This window comes from Mizuhopecten yessoensis, unplaced genomic scaffold (assembly GCF_002113885.1).
Source record: "Mizuhopecten yessoensis strain PY_sf001 unplaced genomic scaffold, ASM211388v2 scaffold6683, whole genome shotgun sequence".
NCBI classification, from domain to species: Eukaryota; Metazoa; Mollusca; class Bivalvia; order Pectinida; family Pectinidae; genus Mizuhopecten; species Mizuhopecten yessoensis.
The window spans coordinates 1997678-2016421 of NW_018406672.1; the positions used below are offsets into that span (position 1 = coordinate 1997678).

Here is an 18744-nt window from a genome sequence, read left to right on the forward strand (position 1 = left end):
CCACCCTCTCCTCTGGTTGATCTCCGGTTGATCTCTGGCTAATCTTAGACTAACCAGACTAACATATCTCCCCTTTCATGTGTAGGTAAGATCCAATGATAAACCCTATTAAATTCTATTTCTATTTTCCCACACTTTTCTTTCTACATTGTTTTTATCGGTGTTTGTCTGATCATTATGATAGATTTCATTTCACTTTCTCTGAAAAAACATTCCCACAAAATTCTCATTTCTCTGAAAAACCATTCCCACATAGATCCGAAAAAATTAATGCTATCCAATGAAAGCAATTGCACTAAATTCCCAAATTTCTTCGATTTCTTCAAAACATGATTCCCAGTCATTTCATTTTTCTCTGAAATCAAATTTACAAAATATTTAAAAAATCTTCAACATTCCTTAAAAAATAATTTTCACCAAAAAGATGATGACGAAATAAGAAAGAAATCTCATTAAACGGAAAAAAGATATTCATGATTAAGACTTTAATCATTCAAATTCTTGATATTTAATTTGTGTAATTTATTGATAACATTTAATTATCTTCAATGTTCATTAATGAATGAATTTCTTAAGCACACCGTAATTCATGCGGGGGAATAATTAAGATATGGCACATAAATAACCTTAATCTCAGTTCCGATTGTGTTTTGAACTGGAGTTTTTCAATATTCCAATGTTCGACCGTACCTCAGCATAATGTCACAGATGGCAGAGGGGGAGTTTGGCTATAGATAACGGTAAAATATCACTTTTAAACACACAGATTAAAACGTGATAGGAGACAGAACAAAGACCTAAACAGTGCTTTATGGCTTCCCTAAGTTTTCATAAACAATTGTTAAATAAATTTGCCTCGATCAAAAAATGTCCTCACTACCCACGATAGGGAAAAATTTATGGCCGTAATTGTTCGCGGCACCTTGCATGAAATAGCAATCGTCAACCAATCAGAGACCTTTGTAGCTACACCAGGAAATTACAACAATCAACCTGTGATTGCAGCGATCCCACCGTCGCATATGTTGTGTAAAAAAGATACTAGGACTAATTGGCTAAGTATGGATGCTGATATAAAATGTTACCAATACCGAGGTGACAATGGCTGCGAGGGATTCATACAGACGTCGGGCGAAAGTATTGATGACGCAGCCAAAACAGTATAACGGGAAACGATCAGAAACAATTGTCCCATAATCTTCATGGAGTAGCCGCAAAATTTATGGCAGAAAGAAATGATTATCAAATTCATATCACTGCATAAATCAATGTTTGCCGAATAATTCACTTTGTTTCGTACGGAGGGCGATAATAGAAACCAATATCACACATCAAGCCTCTCATTGGCAGAATTGGGAGAAATCGGGAGAAATCTCCACCTCTGATTAAAGAATTCATTTTCACCCATATCATAGCGGCCATGACAGTCTTCTTGACTTTAAGGCGACCAGAACGCGATATTGGATGTGGATTAAAGGCGTGGCTTCTCCCGGCCATCTGGACCTAGTGAAGGGCTCACACCTTACTCGACCGATATATTCCAGTCTATACAGGTCGTAGCTGTCTAAGTGCATACCGTAAATACCCTTGTATGAAGACATTGATAATTATATCCCTAGTCATTGGTGGGTTCCGTAAATACACTTTAGTTAAGCCATTTCACCATATATCGTAAACATTCTTGTATGTAGATATTGATTATTGTCCATGAGTGTGTACCCTAAATATATTTCAAGCCATATCACCATACCGTAAATACCCTCGGACAATAAAAGTATAGTTTTATATTTGAACATATTTCTACCAATCTCCAATCCTCAATTTCAAAGATAACATTTATATTTATTCACAAATAGTTTTGGGATTATTTTTCATAACATTTCCTTTAATTAAGTAGAATAAAGCATTTTCCAGCAGATTACACACTTACCTTTACTAAAACTTTGTGGAAAACAATAAGATCAAAAAGTGATAACTGAATGATGTGTTTACCTGGTATAAATACATTTCCTGATGCAGTTTGTTCTAAGTAATGTGGCTCAAAATCGCTTTCTCCTTCCGAATATGCACACTGCCGTACCCGTGCGGGGTTGTCCGGGTCAGAGTAATGTCCCCTTTGTTGCATGGCCGCTATATGCGACTCTGCGTAATGTCTACTACACAAACACGTTTCGGCATCAGAGTAGTTTCCCCTGTGTGACGGACCGAAAGACCTCTGTCGAGTCACACACATCGGCGTCCTCTGTGGAATGTCTTCTATGGGTGGAGGTGGTGGGGGGTTGGGCAGACAGGGAGGCAACATGGGCGCTGTTGCTGTAAAAGAAAACGATTTAGAAATAAATACCCAAGCGACAACAACATGATGTCTCATTAACGAATGAAAGCAAAAAATAAAAAAATAAAACGTAAAATTAATAAACGACAAAGCATTTTACTTGAATTTATAGATTGACTAGAAGGACAAGAAGTTAAACATCCTGAAATGATTTTTTTTAACAGGTAAAAGATTCATCATGCATTCCATATAAGGACCAACACTGATCACAATAACTCCACCCATTTATAACCATCTTATGTCAATCTCTTATACATTTGTATTAATGGTAAAAAGAAACCAACAAATAAATGACAATCTGTGAAAAAATAATTTTACACATGGTAAACAATAAAAAACACGAAATGCATATCTATTTTTTGACAATTTTTATGGAATATCCAACTGTTTATATTTCAATAGTTGAGCATCTTACCTACAACTCTTAAAAATCATTTAGTCATGATCTATGCAAGATCAATTACTCAGAATTGGTTGAATTTATTTATATGTTGACATATAATTTGTACATTAAAACTGACAACCTTTACAATCCAGAACCTGTCTATGAAGATGTTAATCAAGACCTTTCATCTTTGGATTCTTTTGAATAAACTATACAAATGAAACGGTTTTTTCTGGAAACAAGCCATTCGGTTTGATAAGAATGGCTTAATATATGTCTTGCCTGTGTCCCGCTTTGACCATCAATGCACATATATAAGTTTTGTTGGTGTAGCACTTAAAGTTTCAGAGAAACTAACTTATACGCAAAAACTTAATGTTGACGCCGCCGTTACCGGAAAAAACCCAACACCTTAGTCTCGCTTCGTGGTGGCAGGACAAAAACCAACTGGTTCTGTCAAAATGAATCTAAATTATAGTCTTTAAGATTTAACAAATATTGATATCTGTTGTACATTCATAAACACCCGTCCACTTGTTCATGAGTGGTAAGGTTGATATAGTTCCATGTAAAGTGCTCTCCGATCTGTCTTTATGACAATTATCTTATATTTGTCTAAAAGCATAAATTTAGGTCTCCGTCACTCAAACCTTGACAAGTAACTTCAACTGTCTAACCAAACTTTACAGCTGTTTCATTGCAAATGTGTGCTTTTTCATATCCCAACTGACCAAAAGATGGCCACTTCCCAAAAAACCTGAAATACCCCGTTCCCAGAAGACCCGTGGTGATGGATTGGCTGATATGGTATTCAACATTACCCCATTCTCTACAATCCTGCACTATCTGTCATTTTCTTTGACACATACGCTCTGGTGATGAAGCACATGTCCTTAAGTTGTCTGCAAATCTCTATTTCCTTTTATTGTTTTAGATATCCATAATCTACAGTGCCGCAGAAATAGATGAATTCTGAATACATAGGCTGAAATCATGTATACAGCATGATATAATAAGTAAGACCTATAAATTAGAAGATTTGTGGCATTTCTCTAAGTGTTTTCTTTTTTTTGACTTTTTATTTTCCAGAATTGTTGGCTTGGGACAGACCAAAAAGGGTAATAGCCTAAACCTCTCACAAAAAAAAAAAAATCAAAAAATATAGAAGCAACTCTTATATATAAATTTGAAAAGAAACACTCTAGCCGAAAAAGTTTGGCCACAATGCGGTTATGGAAATAATTCTCCCAACAGGCATCCTATACTTACTGCTCATTCCTCAGAACAAAGTTTTTATTGATATGAGGGTGAATTATTCAATATCGTAAGTCTGGGTTGAAACACTCAATTGGTAAATATATAAACCATTCTAATTTACAATCTGTGAAGATCAATGTGAGATATATGTATATGGTTTTTCCTGAACAGTGGGTTAACAGAATGATTCACATTCAATATCGGTGTGTATGTATACATACACAGAGACGGAAGTGTTGATATAAACACAATGCTCTTTAACCAACTGCAATAAATAACCCGATACACTTTCAATATTTTACCATTTCTTATTACCGTGGCGATAGAGATGTCTACACCTAGAGGGTTATCTAGCTTCTCTAGCACCGTGAAGTTCTCTTACGATAAAACTGCGACTTAAATCAATCAAGTCGTGGCCATATTAAATCAAGCTAGATTCACGACTGGAAGCCCTGCACACCGCGATGTTTAATTTCTGCAGCTTGCCACCGTTTGTTGTTCCAGGGTTACCAGACGAAGATTCACGACAAATGTATCGTCCTTGTCTGTCCTCCTGTCTGAGCCACTTCAATGAATATTTATTTTTAAAACAATGAATATTCATTAGTCAAAACATTGCGAATCCCCTCTAGTTTTCACTCAAATACACGGTCAAAAGTCTGGTTTGGTTTTATTTGTGTTTTATATTCTATTAACAGCTATGGTCATTTAAGGACGTGTCAGGTTTTGGTGGTCGAGGAACGCTGGAGTTCCTGGAGAACAAACCACCGACCTACAGCCAGTACCTGGCGACTGCTCCACGTAGGCCTCGAACCCGCGACCCAGTGGTGGAGGGCTAGAGGTAGCAGAATGTCAGACGCCTTAACCACTTGGCCACCACGGCCCCTTTGGTCAAAAGGCAAATTCATTTGTCATTGCTGGTTTGCTAGTATAGAAGCAACAAGGTCAAAACCAAGCTTGCCTGGTTACAAGCAAGCATAGTCACAGGTCATGTTGCTAGTAGTGCTAGGTAAGAACCAACTTATTCACCCCTGAAGACACATTTGAACTTTTCCAATTCAAAGGTTGGAATAGTTCATTCTGAAATTTCAGGAGCGAATGAGTTAAGCTGTAAAGAAGAAACAGCCAAAGTGAAAGACAAGCTTGAAAGATCTGAAGTAAGAACATAGGGGAACTTGCTATGTAAGGAGCAAACATTAGTTCATAACACAGTAAAATATTACAAGGTTCCTGAGAGCCAATATGTTTATTTAACATTGCAAAGTTGTGAGTTCTGAAACTAAAAGAACTTTCACTTGACATCACAGATGTTTGCATGTGATTAGAAGATAAACGAGGTAATTTCTATGACAGTGAAAACTAGAATGTAGTTTGACATACAATAAAAAGACAATAGCACGGAACAAAGTCAGTAACAATTCAAATATTATCTGTATCTTTTAAGTCTCAAACTCCCTTCAGTAGACCAGGTTGACCAACCAGTAAGCATTTGATATAATATCACTGATATTGACGGACACAAATCCATCCTCTTATTCTCCGTTGACCTGTCTTGAACTTTGTCCTGTGGCATGCATCAAGCAGGTTTGAGAATTTGACCCGTAACAAGCAGGTTCAAGCTTTACTTCGTTGATGACCGTCACTCTAGAAATGAGCACCGTGGAGCCTATCGCCGCCCTATCAACGTTAGGTATGGCCGAGCACAGACACCCAGTCTGAGGATTATCAGATAGAGGTCTCTCCATGACAGAGTTCCGCACCATATAATACATCATCCCGTAGTAATAGGATGGTAAATTTCAATTATTCTGCCAAATAGGAACATTTGTATTCTGTTGGTTATTGATAAATATGTATCAGGACATATGGTAGATAAACCACCAATGACTCAATAAACGCTGAATCCCTCCGAATTATCAGCTGAAGACAGGAGCTGGCCATTTCCTCAGACTGTCAGTCTCCGACACAGACCGACGATCGGGGATATTAATGGAATACACCCAAATATGGACAATGGTTCTGTCCACAGTCGATCGAGAAAGAATAGAAACTCTACTGTTTTGTTGAAGACACCCAATTATCTAATGAAATTATCTCAAGAAAAACAAAAAAGATTGTCCAAGTAATAACAGCGTGACATGAAAAGTAATTTAGATAAAATCCCCTCTCCTGTCTACTGAAGGAAGACTTTTACATATCCGAGTTATCAACATGGACTGGTTGACTTTCCGCGGCTTATGGCTGTCAGGAAATAGAACGGTTTATACACCGATAACATTACTTTTCCGCTGCTGCACATTACGAGAGTTTAGCCTTTCTTGACTGCGTTTTATGAAATTGCTTTTCTCCATTTGAAGTCAATAATGTCTATATCAGATCTTGAAGTCTATGCTATGTAAAAGCACAGTGGGTGATTTCCAAAGGGACCTGGATGTATTTAGTGTTCGTGGTAAAGGCCATGGTTATAAAACAAAGAACAATTCCATCATTTATGGGTGCACAGTCTGTACTCATAGTGAAATAACATCAAATTCCAGTGAAATTGCAAAGGAAAGAAGAATTGCAGAGCTTACCGATGGAAATGAATCAGAAAACTACCAAACAATAACAGGGCTAGGGTATTGGATGTGAAACACCCTCAAACCATTGGCAATATACTCTCTAACCATACAGCTAAACATTTTATTATTAGATATATATATATCTAGGCCTCATTTTGATACACCAGCTATCAGTTAGAGATACCCTCTAACAAATAATAACAGGGCTAGGGTATTGCATGTGAAACACCCTGAAACCATTGGCAATATACTCTCTAACGAAATTAAGATAGCCTCATTTTGATTTACCAGCTATCAGTGAGGGATATCCTCTAACAAATCTGGCAAGCTTCTTACCATGACACATGTTGTTTGCATGGAGAATTTCTATCTGAAGCTATTCTGTTTGGCGATATTTTCTTTCCCAGCATAGTGTTACTTTCTAACCACTAGCTGCTATTATTTAGCGATACCCTCCAACCATAGCTAGTATTAAGTGATATACTCGAAACTGAACCATTGTCATTTGGTGAATACCCTCAAACCATAGCTAGTATTAGTATTATCTAGTGATACTCAAAACTTTACTATCGTTATTTAGTAAATATACCCTCTTACCTTGGCCAGTATTATTAAGTGATACTCTAAACTTAACTATCGTTATTTATCGATACCCTCTAACCTTAGCTAATATTATCTAGTGATACTCTAAACTTAACTATCATTATTTGGTGAATACCCTCAAACCATAGCTAGTATTAGTATTATCTAGTGATACTCAAAACTTTACTATCGTTATTTAGTGAATATACCCTCTTACCTTGGCCAGTATTATTAAGTGATAATTATACTCTAAACTTAACTATCATTATTTATCGATACCCTCTAACCATAGCTAATATTATCTAGTGATACTCTAAACTTAACTATCATTATTTGGTGAATACCCTCAAACCATAGCTAGTATTAGTATTATCTAGTGATACTCAAAACTTTACTATCGTTATTTAGTGAATATACCCTCTTACCTTGGCCAGTATTATTAAGTGATAATTATACTCTAAATTTTACTATCGTTATTTATCGATACCCTCTAACCATAGTCAGTATTATCTAGTGATTACTCTAAACTTAGCTATCATTATTTGGTGAATACCCTCTAACCAAAACCAGTATTATTTAGTGATACTCGAAACTTGACTATCGCTATTTGGTGGACACCCCCTAACCATAGCAAGTATTTCCTGTTTAAGAAACCTGCTTTTGTTGGATTACCACAAAGCAGCGATTCAGGTTTTTTTCGGATTGGAATTAAATTTTAATGAACAAGCTGCTGTACCAGAATCCATGCCTACAGAGGCTACAGCAGCGGCAGCTCTTAGAAATATCAACGAGTCTGTGTTAGGTTTCTGCATACAGATGAGAGCCGATCGGGAGTGCTTGGGAGTTTTAAAACCAACAACAAGAAGCCATGCTTTTTCATGGATATTGATTAGAGGAGATTTATTTTTAGCTATTGTAGATGTAACTATTATAGCCAAACAATGCATCGTTTCGCTGAAATAGCCTCCGGGCTATCACTGCTCGACAGTCTCTGATTGAATGTCAATGTCTTAAAAGAACAACATTTTTTTTTTCTATTCCTGTTTGCAGTAAATGTTAGTCCCAACCTTCTCTTAAAATGAACCTCGACTTATCAACCCCCAAATGCGGAGAAATGTTCACGTAAATCCGCAAAACAGAATTTCTTAAAACCACATACCCCAGGTTAAGTGCCCGATATTTTTGAAAATGAAATAGTTTGAATTCATTTCATCAATTAATATTCAATTAAGGGCATTTCAGCCATGCCGATTATTTTCATTAAGAGACATATGAAACATCCCACCGATACAATTCAGTCTTATTGGGAGGGTTACTGAAGACGAGACAAAAGTGAAGGGAGATGCTATTTTAAATTTGATTTTGACTTCGTCTGGAAAACCTGCGTATGTGGCAAACAAGTGTTCAGTCACATTGCCAGAGAAAACCTGTGTATATTGACCAGAAAATACCTTGATGTAGTAACGAAAACTGTGCATATCGACCCCAATTTTTTTATTTTTTTTTTTTATAAATTTTGCCTTTTTATCAGTGTATATTGATCCAGAAATTTTCAGACATTTCTCTCACTATATAAATCATCAAGAAAGGAGTTAAGCTGAAAGCCCATTATTTAATAAAAAAAAAAAATCTATAAAAAGAAATTAAATTCAACAAGAAGATTGTGTTTTCCAATCTCTCGTCGGCTAACGACAGCCCAGAATCTGCTGTCACTCCATCAGCTGACAAGGCAGCTGCAATGACAAATACCCACACTAACATTTTTAATTTCTCCTTTTGCCTATTTTATTTTCTCTCCATGCTATCACCAAGCCCATACATCAGTATGTTAACCCACATTGTTAAATACGATGACCAACAAAATGTGCCAAGCACCATTAATAATTGACAAGAGTGATTGGCACAGTGATTCTTCCTCAACGGCCCACATGAAAACAGTCATTCAATAACGAAGGTTGGTCTGTACAAGCAGACTTATATCTATAACAGGTCAGCACTGTATTCCGGATTGCATGTCGGGGTGTCGTCAGATATAGTCTGCTCACCTGGCCAGCCCTATTAAACCCTCCCAGAGCGGTATTAGTTTGGGCCGAGGTCTGACAGGCACTGTTTCCTGGATTAAAGGGGCCAAAACATGCAACGCGATGATAAGTCAGGAGGCGCATTACTTTGAATTGTCAGCCAAGCTCCGAGGCGTCCTGATTAATCAGACTTCCGTTTTCCCCGCTGGGTGTTTGCAGGTTGATCAGTTGTAGTGTATGGCCGTATGAGTTTACACAAATGCTCTGATCAAAGTCTACACAATGGGGATTATGCATCGGAAGCCAGCCCATTAAAGTACCAACGTATTATTGTCTTACATAGGCAAATAGGTATTTAGGGACATAATCCAATCCAGCTAAGTAGATTTACGCCATTAGTTTCCTTAAAATGTAATCTCTTTGGTTTTCTCAGGTGCACAGGGCCTCAGAACTAATGGCCTCTCATGAGGCGACAGGTCTTACTGGTGAAATCAAAAAATAAAAAAAAATCACCTGATCACGAATGGTAAGGTGTGAAAATGGCCACTTTCGCGTGTAACGATCTCTGTATAATCACAGCTTAAGGTGCATGACCTAGCAGGTTAATGACAGATCTATTTAAATCATTTCTTTGTGCAACATGATGGCCGACATGCTAATTAAACAGGTGAAATTGATTTACCTGCCCAGGTATATATATATCTCGATCAATTGTACTCCAATGACAGTGGTAGGCATTCAGTTGATGAAGAGCCATATTTTTTGTAATTTCGAGAACTCAAATTTCAACAACAACAATTAAGGCGTGTTCTGATTGCATAAAATGTCTACTTCTATCTGGATTCCATTAAAATAGGCCAACCACACTTACCCATGACAACAAGTGAATTGTCTATTTCTCGGTAACGTGTACTACCGTTTGTCCAGACATCCAATCAAATGTGTCAATTCGACTGCCAATGATATCCTCCGTTCCATTAAACATTTAAAGAAAATCCTGGAATCTGTTGAAGGCGCAGTGGGACAGATGTACAAGCCAGTGATACATGTAGTCGGAAACACGCGTACAAACATACAAACTGGTTCATCAAGATACTCACTAAATGCACAAGCATTGTATACATACATGCATGTCATATGGTTAGCTAATTTCCTGTCGAAACCAAACAACGTAGACTCCACATGTCCGCGGCTACTGTTAGAACATGGGGCACAGATAGCATCCCATTTTTTGTAATTATTGGCAGCCTTCAGACAATACACAAACCAGAAAAAAAATCTTATTTTTCAAGTTTTGGCAGACATCCGACAGCGAGAGAAAACAACCATGTAAATACACTGATTCAATTTTGATAAAGACATTGGTTAAGTGGTTCGGGGGCATTGGAAAAAGGTGGATGGAACGAGATTGGAGTGACGTAGGGAAGGAGTTTGGAAAGGTGGGGAGATAGAAGAATGGGAAGGGAAGGACAAATTCTGTGTGAGGATGACAGAGAAAGCTTGAGAGGCAGAGAGAAGAAAGGAATGGATAGAAAGGGAGAAAAAAAGGACAGGAAAAAAAAGAATGAAAAGGGAAAATTGAGAAATGTTGAAGGATGAAGGATAAGAAACAGTTGAACAGGAAAAAGGTTTAGGAGAGTAGATAAAAATAGTTAGAAATCTAAGGTGGGAGGTAGGGAGGGGGTAACGGATAAAGTTACGCATAGGACCGAAATTTTTAATTTTGTCAAAATAATCTCAAAGCTTTGAATAATGTTTGCACAGGGAAATGGAAAGTAAGCTAATAACTACATGTGGGTCCCTCCATACACAGACACAACTCTGCCTCTGCTTGGGAGGTTCCGACTTTTTATTGGCTATTCTGACTTATCTATAGATAAGAATTCAAGAGTGCTTCATTAGTGCTTCATGTAGCATGTCAGCCTGAATGGAAAATAAACGGTAGCCATTTTTATCAAATTATCCTGCTGCGTTTTTCATCCCGATATTTGTTTTTTTTTATCCCGATACTACTTACTACAGTTACATTGCAGCTGATCTAGGCATAACGAGATATTCATCTCCATGGTGATGTAATCGTCGATTTCAACGTTAATCTCCGTTCGACTGTATCTATAATAAGTAACAAAATACATATGCTTGTGTATACACAAATTGTGTAAGCTCTCTCGGATAACACAGTCCATACGAAATTTGATGGTACAGATCAGTCCACATGTTCTGATAACTATTTCCGTTATTAAAAGTAATAAATCTGAAAATCAGTTGGGATGGGATTTTCTATGTGAATCGTGTACATCTAGCAGACCTTTAGGGCCATAACAAACTGGAAGTAACGCCTTTATCAGGAGCCCCATAATCACATTTTTATCAGAGTAGAATTCACCGTATAACGGTGTCATAATGGTTTAACGCGACTCAACTCTTTAAAATGATAACATCCGTGAGATTTATCATTTTTATGTTTCCATCCATATTCAAATTATCAAGAAAATTTCGAACATAAAACCCGATGCAATGATAAGATTGATCAGGACTCTTTACTGCTCCCTGAATGTGCGGCTCCTTACAGGGGCCAGAACCAGTCCCCAGTTGTCAGTGGCACCTTTCAAAGACCTTCGACTAACAAGCTGTAACTCTCACTCAATGTACGAAATATTAAACTAGAGAAAAGGAAGGCCATATTTTGTTTAAATTTGCCAACCATATGTACAGCCTGCATCAATATATACATTTTAAGAACCAAGGTATTTTCCACTTTTTCCCCAATATTTTGCAATATTTGACATTTATAATTAAGTGTCAGACACTCTGGTGGCATTGGTTTTATGGAAATGCCATAAATAGGCCTGGCTTAAGGTAAGGATGGGGTACAGGGAAATGAAGACAGAGGCAATGGGTTGGGGAATATAATCTGAAACTACCATGGACCAAAAGTCTGGGAAGGGGGAGGGGGACGGGGACGGTGAAGGGGAAGGAAGACAGAAGCAAAGGGTTGGGGGATAATATCTGAAACTACCATAGACCAAAAGTCTGGGAGGGGGACAGGGACAGGGGACAGGGGACAGGGGACAGGGAAGGAAGACAGCAGCAAAGGGTTGGGGGATAATATCTGAAACTACCATAGACCAAAAGTCTGGGAGGGGGACAGGGACAGGGGACAGGGGAGGGGAAGGAAGACCGCAGCAATGGGTATGAGGATAGACTGAGTCATATTACTCAGCATAGACATCTTTGGTCCTCAGAATCACTGGATGATTCAATGTCACAAGTCGGGAGCAAAAAGTGATGTGTCAACATGTACAGAGCTGCAGCCAATATCACCAGTCAAACAGCTATCCATAAACCCCTCCCCACACGGTGTAAACTCTACAGCCACCCCCTCCCCACACGGTATAAACTCTACAGCTGCCCCTCCCCACACGGGATAAACCCTACAGCTGCCCCTCCCCACACGGCATAAACCCTACAGCTGCCCCTCCCCACACTGTATAAACTCTACAGCTGCCACTCCCCACACGCTATAAACCCTACAGCTGCCCCCCCCCACACGGTATAAACTCTACAGCGCCCCCCTCCCCACACGTTGTAAACTCTACAGCGCCCACCTCCCCACACGGTGTAAACTCTGCAGCCACCCCCTCCCAAAACGGTATAAACTCTACAGCGCCCCCCTCCCCACACGGTGGAAACTCTACAGCCACCCCCTCCCCACCCGGTGTACACTCAACCGCGCCCCCCTCCCCACACGGCGTAAACTCTACAGCCACCCCCTCCCAAAACGGTATAAACTCTACAGCTGCCCCTCCCCACACGGGATAAACCCTACAGCTGCCCCCCCCCACACGGTAAAACCCCTACAGCTGCCCCTCCCCACACGGGATAAACCCTACAGCTGCCCCTCCCCACACGGTATAAACCCTACAGTGTATATCTACCTACACCAAAGCCAGAAGAATTATTTCTTGAGCAACAATGACAAGAATTCCTCTTAAAGAGGCGTTTTGTATCTCCTTGGTTAATCATCGAGTCCAGCTTTACAAAGTAGGTAGATATATCGGGACCACAGGGAATATTGTGATCTACATTGACATTTTCCGTCACAAACACTCTTCAGACACTCGACAAAGAATCGCCAGACAAAACATTACGAAATTACAATCAATTTGGCATTCAAATCGGACAATATAGCACAGTTAATTATTGATGGTTGGTTATTTACAATTCAAGTGGGCTGCTTTCCCCCCTCAAACATACTCTACAGTATGGAAATATGATGTCAAGATGTCTGCTGACCGACATTAGAGCCCAATAGAACAGCAGTCCTTATTTATACTGACCAATCGACAGAAATCCCAGATAGAATAAAAAGCAGAATGTGAAGTACATTGACCGATGCACGCTCTACACCAGATCAAACAGAATCCATAAAGACTCCAATCAATTAACTGGGGGGTGGGGGCATGTTTTTGTATTCCGGTATTTATTGTACAAAATATGTTGTCATGACGATAGAAGATGGGAATTTCTCCAACATTCTCTCCGACCATGGAGGCCGATTTGTTAGAATGGACAGAACTATTAGGTAAACAGACTTCTGGTATTTACAGGTCATGACCAGGTCTTGCAGCAATGATTAATTTTGTCCAGTTCGTATTGAACAGTTAAATTCACAAGATAAAGTAGACAATTGCTTTCCCTGCCCCAGACATTCCTAAATCCATGTAATGTTGGCAGCATGTCCAAAATAACAGTTTCCTTATGTCTGGTAAGATTTCTTCTTGATGAAAAAAAATATTCCCTTTGAGCGGCAGATGGCTGTATAATCAATGTTGCATACAAAATGTAAGATTCCATTCAAGTCGTGCTAAGGAGAATAGGGATTCCGAAGCTTAGGAACGCTGACCAATGTTTACGCATGATTTGACAGTTCAAATGAGCCCAATCAACAGTTAAAGTCTATCCAATGTCAGTATCGGCTCTTGTCTTTATGGCCACACTCCTTCACCGCTTGACACGTTCCGAAGTGTCCACCGATTAATATTTTTTAATTTTCATTGCAGACACATATCAAATCATAGGCTAGATTTTTTTTTACGCTTGATGCCAAAATATTCCAAAATGTGGAATCAAGTCAACGGTTTTCACTTCGGGGAATTGTCACACAGTCTGTATGATGAGGGTAGGGAGGATCGCTTCAAAGATTGGTGACAAATGGATTCATGCATGTAGAAAAAACATGGGGACTTCAATTACTTGATGGATTTCATTAGAGTAGAGGGGCTGTCGTCAACTGTCCAGCCCCTGGTTCCCAATATGGAAAGGTCAATTGGTGCCGTCGGTCACACTGGTCAGACAAAAGACATCAGACAATGGCATGTGGGAACCGTCACGGAGTTAAATGTCAATTCTCAGACCATCCAATTTGTTAGAAACAATTCACGAAGGGACATATCTGCTTTAGAGAGCAGTAAATTTGGTAGAACAAACTTTACCATTCAACAGTAACGTCTTAATGGAAGAATACAAAATGTCAGATGGGTGCTATTACAGGTAGCAACAGTTATTCTAGTGCTATTTACCAATATTTGCTGAAACTGGAAATATTATTCATGTGTCAGTTCTATTGAATTTAATCTGCTACATGATTTTATCATGGATTTTGTTATAACTGAAGTGTTCAGAGTAGCCCCTGTTACAGGAATACAATTTGCTTTTTGTAAATGAAGATCATTGGATTTTCACACAGTTTCCCTTCTACTATATTATATAATCAGATGAAATTTGTACATGTCCTATCCTCCGACTCTGTTTCCTAAAATTGCTTCCCCTAATTGATAAGGAACCCTGTGACACGCGAACTGGCTCAATGGCCAAACGACAACTGTTACTTTGGTCTGGAAAACGAATTAGCGTAAGACATGAGGGAACTGGATGTGACGATGAAACGTCTTACACAATACCGTCACACGATGACGTTCTGGCCCAGACAAACAGGGACAACCAACGATGTCAGATCTGGTATAAAAACACCTTAACTCGCCACATGGGGTACAGACGAAAGATTTTTATATCTGATTGTCGCAAAAAAGCCTTTTTTAAAATTACATCAACAACTGTTTTCATGACTCCCATGTCAGTTGTCGAATACATTATTGTATATGGTGTTTGTTTCTGTGGAAGGCCATTTGGGGGTGGGGGGGGGAAATGGGGTTAAAGAAAGCACTTTTACGCGGCATGTCTCTACAAATGAGTCAAAAGGCTTAGTAGCTGTCATTGTAAGGCTAACAGCTGTCCTCGAGGACTCCGACACGCAATTCTTTATACGCTTTGTACTAAATTTATTCCCGAGGGAAAGCAGTTGTTGTATATTTTTTTATAATTGTTCATCGGCTGTTTAGTTGTACATAACAGCGAAGTCTAGACACTGAATGAAACGTGTATGAAGAACACTTATTTTAAACAAAACAAAAATGCCAATATATATAATTACAAGACACCATTTGTTTAATTAAGTCTAGAATGTATTGGAGACACTAACAGGAATTACACAAGCCACTGATTTCACAGAAAGAGTTGAGTTCAACAAAACCTAAATTTGTCCTATTTCTGTCATATCTTACATCAATACGTATATTGCTTCCAAGAGTAATTTTGTAGTTCCTTAATATGTTACGAACAAAAAAATCACGATAATATTTTATAGATATGTGGTTGAAATCAAGGATATTTTCACCAACATATATTCAAGAAATCCAGATTTTCTGGCACGTCTCCAACTAAAACTTGTGATAATTACGGAATTTGAACAGTAACAACATGTCAATATAACAAGATTGGTGTGTTTTTCAAACTGAAAGCCTCCCTTCCTCCATTAGAGCTTGCCATTGTGTGTTTTTGTTCGGTAAATGCAGGACGTCTTCCGTGTTTTTAATCCCCATTGTCAACGCGACCTTGAAGAAACACTTCATTACGTTAACTCAGCCTACTAACTAGGGACTCCTCCAAACTTTTACGCAATTATTCTACAGTTGATTGACGTACCGTTATACAGTTCCTTTCAGGCAGCAAACAATAAATTTTCAGTTAAAAGCGTGCTTTTGTTACCAAGCTATAAGCATATCATCCACGTCATTACGTCTCAACTGCCTCCAATTTCATAACTGTCAACCACATGATTAATAGAAACCGTTTCCATATTTACATCCCCTGAATGTATATACAGCAGAAAATGTAGACTGGACATCTACACTGGACAGTCATGTCATATACAGAGGAGGGTTTCATACAAAGGAAATCTTAGATTATGAGACGATTTGATAGAAATGTATTAAAAAAATATTTGGTTTTGCGTTTTGTGATGCGATTTTACAGCTGAATCATCTGTTTTCTCGTCCATACATCAAATATTACAACTGTGATGTGAGGAATTCGTCCAATCTAGATTTAATTTGACATTTGACATGACATACCGTGAAAATGTTGGTAACCCCCCCCCCCGTCGTATGATCTTGCTGGTGATTAAGTGTTTAAGATGGACTGTACGTCAGTATCAGATGATAAGGTAAGTGAGTAAGTAATATGTGATAACATCGGCACCATTTCTCCCGCCGCCAATCTCCCTCCCAACTACACTGAGACACACAGATTATGTAATATGGAGGCGGGCAGTTGCATATCTACTTAATATTCTTTAGCTAACGGCATTGTTAAGTAGCGATAACGTCCTATTTGTTATTTTCATTCTAGTTTATGTCTACCCTCTTTACTTGTCAAGCCGAATGTCTTTGCTAGGCTAATGGGATCTCTCCAAATTAATGTTCTTTCCCGTGGTTTTTCTATAATCTAGCCGTAATAAAAAGATATGCAATGACATTTATCATGTAAAGTCTGTTGGTATGAAGGTTGTATTGCATATAGGTTTAAGGCTGTAGATATGTAGGTTTAAGACTATAGGTATATAGGTTTTAGGCTGTAGGTATGTAGACGAAAGACTGTAGATCTAGGTTTAAGGCTGTAGGTATGCAGGGTTAGATATATAGAGCTAAGACTTGAATATGAAAAGTCATGTGTCCATTTGCTTGTCGCTGCAGATCAACAATCTATACACTTCAAATCTTTCCATTTTCATTTTGCAGCATCAGAACTAAAATGTGTATACCAACAAGCGAAAACCTTATAAACTTAAAATGTCCATTGTCTATTAGAGGTCCAAACCATTAAATTTGTTTTTACATTTTTTGGATAATGTCCGTTTAATGCAAGGAGACGGACCTATTCTCGTAATATTTTTACCTGCAAGTTCATGATGTAAGTTTGAATGGCTGATGTTTTCCTGGTCGGAATCGTCCGACATTGACAACTGTGACACAGCTTCTGTTCTCGGCATGTGCTTGCTGTCCATCTCATTGGACGAGATTGAGCACTGAGACCCCTGGTGGTGGACGTTTAACGATGCATGATGCAACGCCCGGTCCATGTCGTCAATATCGCCGTCCGAGCCACTCATGTAACTATACAAGCGTGACTTGTCGTTACCAAGGTGACCGTTACTGAGGTGGGAGTTGCCATGGTAATCGTCTGTTAAGTCATGCTCATTGGGAGTCAAACCTATAGGTACAAAAAACAAAGCAAACAAAATATACAAACAAAAATCAAAGCTACGATAACGACCAAGCTGTGAGACAGGTTTACAAATCGATGTCCTTGATTTCAACAAACAGAAATTTTGAAGAATAATTAAAAAAGAATGTTTACAGTCAAAGATATTATCACAAAATGGTTTGGGGCCATGATTTATTTTACCAGTGAACAAATTTGGAGGAAGAAGTTAAATCAAAGACTCTCTTATAGGGATTATTTGTGAAATTTGGATTTTATTAAATTTTCCTTGAATTTGACCAATTTATTTTTCAATAATATTAAAAGATGTTTAATAGAATCCTATTCAGTTATTGAAATACAAGGACATCTCTTTGGTTATATTACAATATACAGTGATACACAACACTCAGTGTCTTCTGCCTTGTTTGATCAATAGAGAAAATCCTGTCACATCAACAGTCATGACAGAGTTGTCCTTCTTGTATGCCTCTTATCTCTTAAATCTTTTCAGTGTTTGAATACAGATTGACATTCAATTTCCACTTTAAAAAGTTAAAGATTTTCAAAATGAAAGAAAACACTCTTTTTAATTTTGTGTCTGCCAAAACAATATGCAAAATTTTCAAAAATGTCATTTTTTTTTTATGAAATATTTTGGTGATTGATAATCAGAAATTCACTGAGTATTGCTTTTTGTGTTACTGGGAAAACACATAAGCCATTTCATTTTCATTTTATACACAAATAGTCTGAACCTATAACATGGTTCTATTTTGCACACATTTTAGTATAATCATATATTAATACTAAATGAGATCTTTTTTTCTATTTTTTTTTTACCATTTCTAGTAATAAACCACAAAAAAAATATGATTTTGACTATTATCCAAATATTTTTACTTAACTATTTTTGTGTTCTGTTGAATGGACATTATGATATACTGGGGAGAACACAGGTGTGTGCTGCTAGTATATACTGTGTTATGATGGTGGTACATG

General features: G+C 38.1%; 1 protein-coding gene across 12 annotated transcripts in view; it reads right to left on the bottom strand.

Moving 5' to 3' along the window:
• Window positions 1–18744, bottom strand: part of LOC110452441 (teneurin-m-like) — a 202283-nt gene that overhangs the window by 62136 nt on the left and 121403 nt on the right. For 11 of the 12 annotated variants that reach the window (XM_021500987.1, XM_021500984.1, XM_021500983.1 and 8 more), the window contains 2 exons: window positions 17437–17751; window positions 1993–2313 (listed from right to left, as the gene is read on the bottom strand). In XM_021500987.1, the coding sequence (XP_021356662.1) occupies window positions 1993–2313; window positions 17437–17751 (636 nt within the window). The remainder of the gene's footprint in view (window positions 1–1992; window positions 2314–17436; window positions 17752–18744) is intronic. The other variant, XM_021500988.1, reaches the window with a different exon arrangement.